At 37.6% G+C, this 8,337-nt stretch overlaps 1 gene segment (V, D, J or C); it reads right to left on the bottom strand.

The window, feature by feature from the left end:
• Window positions 1-4,459: 4,459 nt before the first annotated feature.
• Window positions 4,460-4,962, bottom strand: LOC143394589 (T cell receptor alpha variable 9-1-like). The segment is given in 2 exon segments: window positions 4,460-4,794; window positions 4,917-4,962. Coding segments are annotated over 2 exon segments (381 nt in total).
• Between the last annotated feature and the right edge of the window lie 3,375 nt (window positions 4,963-8,337).

The following is an 8,337-nucleotide window of genomic DNA, read 5'->3' as shown; positions in this document are numbered from 1 at the left end:
ACATGCATAAAATATAATTGTTTCATTTCAATCCCTAGTATTTCCTCTTTTTCTCCCCTTGTCTCTCCTTTTGTCCAACTCTACTGGTCTTTCTTGGTTTATTTTCTTTTTCTTATTTGGTGTTTTATAGATATACATAAAGGTGAAATTCACTGTGGTATATTCACATATGTGCATAGCATGTTTTGTTCAATTTCATTCCATGTTTCCTCCCTTTTCCTGTTCCTCTTCCCTTACCCTCAATCCCTTTCCCCTACTCCACTGATCTCCTTTCTGTTTTCATAGGATCCTCCTCCTTTTTTCCTTATTGCACTCTAACTTCTGCATATGAAAGTAAACGCTTGATTCTTAACTTTCTGAGTCTGGCTTATTTCCTTTAAAATGATGTTCTCTAGTACCATCCATTCGTAGATGACATAATTTCATTCTTCTTTATGGATAAGTTTCAAACTCCATTCTCTTTACCCATTCATCTGTTGATAGGCACCTGGACTGATTTCATAACTTGGCTATTGTGAATTGTGCTATTATGAACATTCATGTGCCTGTATGGCTATAGTACTCTGATTAAGTGATTAAATGTTTAGATAAAAACCAAGGAAGGAAAAAGCTGGGTCATATGTTGTTTTCATTCCTAGTTTTTTTGAGGAATCTCCATACTACTTTCCAAAATGGTTATACTAATTTGCTATTTCACCACCAATGTATGAGTGTATATTTTCCCCCATATCTTTGCCAGCATTTATTATTATTTATACTATTGATTATTGTAGTTTTAACTGGAATGAGATAAAATCTCAATGTAATTTTGATTTGCATTTCCATGATTTCAGGATGTTTAACATTTTTTCATATATTTGTTCTTTATACATTCTGGGTATCGATACTGTTGGAGGAGTATGTGGCAAAGATTTTTGCCTATTTTTTTAGGTTCTCTTTTCATGTTCCTATTTCCTTTGCTATATAGAAGCTTTTAATTTTATTCTATCTCACTAATTGATTCTTGGTTGTATTTCTTGCACTTTTGGGATCTTGATAAGGCAGTACCTATGCCAAAAACAACTCAAATAATCCAATCAATAAATGGGCAAAAGAAACAGACATTTCTTAAAAGAAGAAATACAAATGGTCAACAAACATATAGGCCTTTTATTACTACAAATAAGTTTTTAAGACTGTTTTTCCTAGTTCTTTGAGAAATTCCATTGGTATTTTGATGGGAAATGCATTGAATCTGTCTATTGCTCTTGGTAACATGAGCATTTTGACAATATTAATTTTGCCTATCCATGAACATGGGAGGTCTTTCCATCTTTTAAGATCTTCTTCAATTTCTTTCTTCAGCATTTATATTTTTCATCATAGAGCTCTTTCACTCCTTGGTTATATTTATTCCCAAGTATTTTGGGGTTTTGTGGTTTTTGTGAATGGGAGAGTTTTCTTGATTTCTTTCTCAGAAGATTCATTATTGGAGCTAGCAAAGTTATTGACTTTTATATATTGACTTTTTTCGAGTTACTTTATTGAATTCATTTTTCAGCTCCAGAAGTCTTCCGGAGGAGTTTTTGTGGTCTTCTAAAATATAGGATCATGAACAAACTGGTTCTATCCCTGATGGCCCATTTTTACATTGGGGACAGAAATCTAATTAAAATTTATGATTTTTCTAGGTTAACAAAAAACTATTTTGCCACCACTGGGCTTTTTAAATATGATTTTAGTTGTAGATGAACACACAATAACTTTATTTTATTTATATATTTATTTATTTTTATGTAGTGCCATATATCAAACCCAGTGCCTCACACATGTGAGGCAAGTGCTCTGCCACTGAGATACAGCCCCAACTCTGCTACCAGTTTTTGTTTGTTGGTTGGTTGGTTTGTTTTGTGTGTGTGTGTGTGTGTGTGTGTGTGTGTGTCTTATTGATTGAACCCAGGGCCTTGCACATGCTGGTCAAGCACTCTAGCACTGACCTACACCCCCGGTCCTTTTTACTTTTGTCTTGAGAAAGGGTCTCATAAGTTTTGCAAGCTGGCCTCAAACTCACAGTTCTCCTGCCTCATTCTTCCAAGCAGGACTTTCACTAGTTTTAAATAAATGAATACTCAGATAACTCTCTTGCAACACATTCATTTAGTGAAAGCTAAATAAAAGCTGAATGTAAGAGAAGCCAAAAGTCTCATACTCAGAAACAGAAATTTTTAAAATTCACCCATTTTCAACTTGTCACTTCACCTCCCCTGACCCAGATTTATTTGGTATCATCACAAATAGGTTTATCTAGTGTCCCCCAAAACAGAGGCTGTTTCCAGAGATTAAATGTATGCTCATTTTCATAGTTGATGAGTAAAAGTCATTGTTGTAGAGGTGGTGGAGGGTATGGGGGTTGAAGTGCTACTTATAAAGTTCTTTAAGCACTTCCTCATCTCCCAGTATTCAAAAGTAAAGTCTGTTGCCTCGAGTTCCTGGGCCAAGCATAACAGTGGATCTGGATGGCTTCTTCCTGGATTCCCCTTCTGCAAGCTTTGGCTTCACATTTCTCAGCTCTTTGAAGTCTGTTATATTTACATTTTTGCTTAATTTTTCAGGTATTTCTGGCATTCCATCTCCTATGTCCTTCTTTTCCTTTGTCATTGTGATTGTGGAATTTCTCTTTAAATATCCTCATGTTGGAGTTTTAGAGAGACAGAAGTAACACATGTTCAATCTTCCATACTTCACAAAAATTTGGTCTTTTCTGTATATTATTTGATCCTATTTGAAGTTGTTTTATCCTATGTTGTATGAGTAGTTATTCAATCAACTAATTAATAAGACCTAGAGATGAGCCTCTGAAAAAAAAAACTAAAAAGATAGGAGGGAAGCCTAAAAATGGATATTGATGAAAAAGCAAAGATTTATGTACAATGTTCTTTCAATGACAATGACAGTGTCAGTAATCTGCCAAAAAGCATTCTTCTGCAGACTCTAAGACAGAAAACAATGGACACCACCTCCTCACTCTCATTTATTGTGCTCAAGAAGACTTCCCACAAGCAAAATGCACTCTTAATGGGTCAATAAACTGATATACATTAAGCACCTGCAACAGATGAAACAAAAGAAAATCTCCAATATTTGCAAAGACACCAAATTATCTGCAATTAAATCCAAAGATTCTTCTTCTTTGCCATCCTTCCTCTTTCATATCCCTGGCCATCATCTACCACTCCATGTAGCTACTCCTCCCCTTCTGTGGGAGAAATGATGCAAAGATATTGGGGAAGTTGGAATTGGTGGGAGACCATCCTTGCACATGACTGAGTTTCCTCCCCGGCTGGGTGTGAGGTGCTCAGCCGCAGCAATGTGGCAGAGCTTTCCCCACCCTTCTTGGGTTCAGAACGTGTCCCTGTGGAGGCATGTCTTACCACTGCCCCAAAGATCCAATCATCGCATCTGACCCTGTCACACTGCCCCACGCTTGACCTTCATTGGACATGATTTTCCCCAGAATTTTTGGTTCCCCAACAAAAGCTCACTCCCTAGTGTGCTTGCTCTCTCTCACTAGCCTCTTCTGTAAAACCTCGCTGCCCCCCTGGGGAGCTTGAGACAGAGAGCTCTAGGAGCCATCCTGGGGCTTGTTTAAAGGTAAAACTGTGTGTCTGTGTCTTCAATTTAAACTCACGGAGAATTATCCCGTGTGAAGGAACCATTCCAGTCTGCGCTGGCCATGGACTAAAGGAATTCCCACCAAACTACAGTGAAAGAATTTCATCTCAGTAGAATTTTCATACTCCACATCCTAGGCACTTCCTATTTATCTCAGGTACTACCTTGCTGATAGAAAGGCAGCTTGCTAACAAACTATGGAGAGAGATATCTCCATGGGTTTTGGTCATCAGTAATCCTTTTCGGAGAACTCCCCTTGTGTGTGTGCATGTACATTCCCCAAAGAAACTAAAAAATGTTCATCTTATCTTTCCAAATGTGAAACTCCCTACACTCCCCCTTCATTCCTCACATTTTTTTTCTTTCATTAAGAATTTACTATTTCTTTCACTAAAACTTCCATCAGAAATCATGAGTTTCTCATGAGACATTAAGCATTTTCACCCTCAGAAGCCAAAGCTGTGTCTCTATACAATATTTTCCTGCATGACCTGAGACAGGTCAGGGAATAAAATTATATGCAATGATGAACATATAGATCATTTCATTCACCTTGAGGTTTTATGCTTTCAAAATCATAAGTTTCAGGAGCATTTGAGGAACCACGATGACAGTTTTCACCCTAAACTCTGAAGAATCTTATATGAGGAAAATTTCCTTTATGTTCTCCTGCTGGGTCCTTAGGGTTGGTCTGGATGACTTTTATAGCAGTGCCTGGTAGGTGGCTACAATAGTAGACTAGTACCTGGTCCTTAAACCAAAGTGATTCCAGAGGCAGATGCTCAGCAGCCAGGCCCCTGGGTGCTGCTCAGAGTTTGTGCTCGGCTCCCCCTGCAGTTTCTGCCACTGTGTCACCCAGAGCACAGTAGTACACAGCCGAGTCTGACTCTTGGACAGAGGCTTTCACCAGGTGGAAGGAGGTGGTTTCTTGATCATATGTAGCTTCAAAATCTTTGTTGATGATCTTATCATTGGCCTTCACAGCTTTCAGGAGGAGCTGTGGACCTTCTCCAGGGTATTGAACATACCAGAATAGGGCTGGGTACTGTGAGGTTTCATAGGAACAGTTCACAGTCAGGGAAGACCCTTCAGAGAGGGTCATTTGTCCTTCTGTCTGGATCACCGAGTCTCCTTTACTTCCTCCTAAGAAGAAAATTAATAACAAATTAGTGCAGGTTACCTTAGTCATGATCTCCTTTTAGAGAAAGTTATTCATCAGCATAGTAGAACCAAAGGCTCTAAGATCTATGAGCCACTTTCCTTACCAAACATTAAGACTAGTACAATCACTGGTCCTGGGGCAAAGTTCATTTTCACAACCTCTTTAGTCCTTGGATCCTGAATTCACAGTGTAAAGAAAGGTCTGGGTCACAGTGAGAGGATGCCTGTGAGCTCAGAAGTAAAAGAGGAAGAGAGATAGAGATAGAGATAGAGATAGAGATGGGCGGGGGGCGGAGAGAATGAGAATGAGCTAGGAGATGCACCTCCTTGTGGGCAAAGTGGGAAACTCAGTGGGAGTGTTGACCTGCTCTCTCCAGTTAGTACTGTAGCTCTGCTCTGGCTTCTTTTCTAAGACACCTGTTAGCTGTTGGATGGTCCATCATAATTCTAAAGAATAGTTGGTATTTTTCATAAGTTCATTTTTACCCGGAACATCAGATTCCTTGGAAACTCCATGATATGACATTTCTAAGAAGAATTTAATTTTACCTTCCCTTATTCAGTCATTATGGCAACTATATGATCCACTGAAAAATCATCTGAGCAAGTTATATAACATCAGAGGAAAGCCAACACATTTAGTCATCAGTAGATGACTTTAGATGGCAGGGACTAGACCCACACTCTTCCCACACCTGGAACAATGTCAGGAACTTAGCAGGTGGTTAACTAATATTTCTTAAATGTGAAAATGAAATTTGTTTGGTTGAGGAAATGTCACTATTAGAATATCATATTGTTTCATATTTATAACATCAACTATAAGAGACACAATTTAACAAAAGTCTTTCAAAGAAAATAATTTTTTATACATACCAATTAAAATTGAAAAACAGCTGGGGATGTAGCTCAGTTGTAGAGCACTTGCCTATTGTGCACAAGGCCCTGAATTTGATCTCTAGCACCACAAAAAGGAAAAAAAGAAAGAAAACTATCGAATTCTTAGTATTGAATAAATGCAATAAGGAATAAAAGATTTTCAACCAGTTTCTTCTGGGACCAGTTTCTTCTGCCCTAGGAATTTAATGATGCCTAGATAATGTGATTGAATTATGAATATCAGGCAAATTCTTTTGTGTGTGTCTCCAAAACTGTTGTTATTCTGATGCTAAATTTCCATGGAAATTTGCCTTAAGTGTGCTCTCTACATGTATCCATTTCCCAACATTATTAATCAATAGAGGTTAATAAAAATCATAATCATTTTAGAATAGTATACTCACAGAATGTGAATTTCTCTTAAGAAACCAAAAAATGAGCTCAATTTCAGCTTCAAGGATTGATAGACAAGTCTGCTATTGTAGATTATCATCTCATAGCCGGATGACGTGTATGAGTTACATAATGATTAAATTTAAAATACATATTTGTAGATCTATCCACTGATGTATAAAACAAGATCTTCAGGATTAGAAAAACAATCTCTTCAGGTTGTGTTTATTGCACCATAGTGACACAAGTTTACACAATAACCTTTGGGAACACTGACCAAGGCAGACAGTCAAGGTCTCAGTGAGGCACTGCTGGGGTCAGCACTGAAGGAGCCTCGAATCCTCACAGGGCTTTAAAACCACTCTCCTTCATGGTAGAACTGAAGTGACAGTAGCAAAAACAAAACCCACTTCCTTAAGTTGTTTTTGTCCATTTAAATTAGAACAAGAAGCCTGAAGGGTCAAGGGACAAACGGGGAGAGAAGGCAGGATGACTTTTTTCTGCCAAGCCCTGCCAGTGTTTATCCTTGGACTTGGAAAACCTTCTTTAATGTGATTTCTGTAAACACCAGCTCTCCATGAATTTGGAGAAGGTATCTACATGGTCCCATGCAAGGTGTAAACACTTACGGGCTCCAGACTGGGGTACAAAATTAGGTCTGGATGTTGTTTGGGTTCAAAGTCACTCGGCCCTCTTCTTGTTACTCCCCTGTGGTAGAGAAAGCAGTGTCTTTCTCCTTTCCTGGTGTTTTAGGCTCATATGCCTAACCCAGTGTACCTGAAGTCTAAGCACAAATAGCGGCTCAGCGGTAGAGATCCACTAGCATGGGCGGAACCCAGGTTCGATTCTCAGCACCACATAAAAATAAAGGCATTGTGTTGTATCCAACTATACCTAAAAATAAATATTAAAAAAAAATAGAGTGAGCAGCTTCCCTTTCTGTAATTTCCTTTACTGTTTTTTTGTTTGTTTGTTTGTTTGTTTGTATGGAGTACTGAACTCAGGGGCACTGGACTACTGAGCCACATCCCAGCACCATTTTGTATTTTATTTTAAGACAGGGTCTCACCAAGTTCCTTAGCACTTTGCTTTTTGCTGAGGCTAATTTTGAACTTGCAATCGTCTTGTCTCAGACTCTTGAGCTTCTGGGATTACAGAAGTGCACCACTGTATCTGGCTCCTTTACTTTCCAACTCAACCTTGATCCTTGAGTTATAGCAACACTCTGTTTCTCTGGAAGATCCTAGTGTCACAGCATGAGTTCATACAATGATGAGTGTCATTGAGAAATTGTAGCAGAGGTTTCAGTGGAATATGGTAGAACTTAGAGATCAATGAAAAAATTGCATAAGCTAATTCACAGCTAACAATAGATTCATTCAGACAGCCTGACTTCCAGAGCACAGAATCTCTGCTTCAGGGACTCAGTTTTATCCAGCTATGTTAGTCAAGAGTTGGCCAGGAAAACCAATCAATTACATTCTTATTTGTATGAAATGAAATGTTCTTGAAAATGAGAGAAACTAGCAGAATTATGTTTTATAATTGATCTCTGTAATAAGTAGACAGTAGTTGACTGCAGACTATAACCCCTCTGGGTTATATAAATTCCTCTTTGGAAATTTTAGAGTTTTTCAGAAAATTGGTTCTGAACATGAGAAGAAAGACCATATCCTAAAGGTACAAATTAAGCTAATGACAGGAAATTGAGCTAATTTCTGTTATTTATTCATGAAAGTTCTAAGAACTTTATTAAAGTTCTAGAAACATTAAGACCTTTCTAGGTGCCCTAAAGATGCACCCTATGTATATCACAAATGGCTCAAAAAATGCTACTGAATGAGTTTTCAATAAATGACACACAAACAAAAAAAAATTGTTTTTCATTGAGGTAAAGAGTGACAATCTCCTAGTACTATCCTGTGACTATCATTTTTTAGTTCATTAACTTTTAAAAAATTCTGGATTCCTTTTCTTCTATTCCTAAATTTTGCCTTCTATCCCTAGTTTTTCTCATCCAGATTTTCCATTTGCAATAAAAATGATCTTATGGCTTGGAGCTAAGACCTAAGCACTTTGTCCACTCACATATTCATTATTATTTCTGAATAAATATCACTGAATATAATAAAACAAAAAACTAAAGAATCTGAATTAGGAGAGCATAATATGCATAAAGTTAAGTTTTCCTTTTGTTTATAGTGGCTCTTGTTTTTCTAAACTGAGTTATTTTATTATCAACTTTAATTTTGA

The sequence above is a fragment of the Callospermophilus lateralis genome, chromosome 3 (genome assembly GCF_048772815.1).
Source record: "Callospermophilus lateralis isolate mCalLat2 chromosome 3, mCalLat2.hap1, whole genome shotgun sequence".
NCBI classification, from domain to species: domain Eukaryota; kingdom Metazoa; phylum Chordata; class Mammalia; order Rodentia; family Sciuridae; genus Callospermophilus; species Callospermophilus lateralis.
Note: the sequence above shows the minus strand (reverse complement) of the source record. Positions and strands in the feature narration are given on the sequence as shown.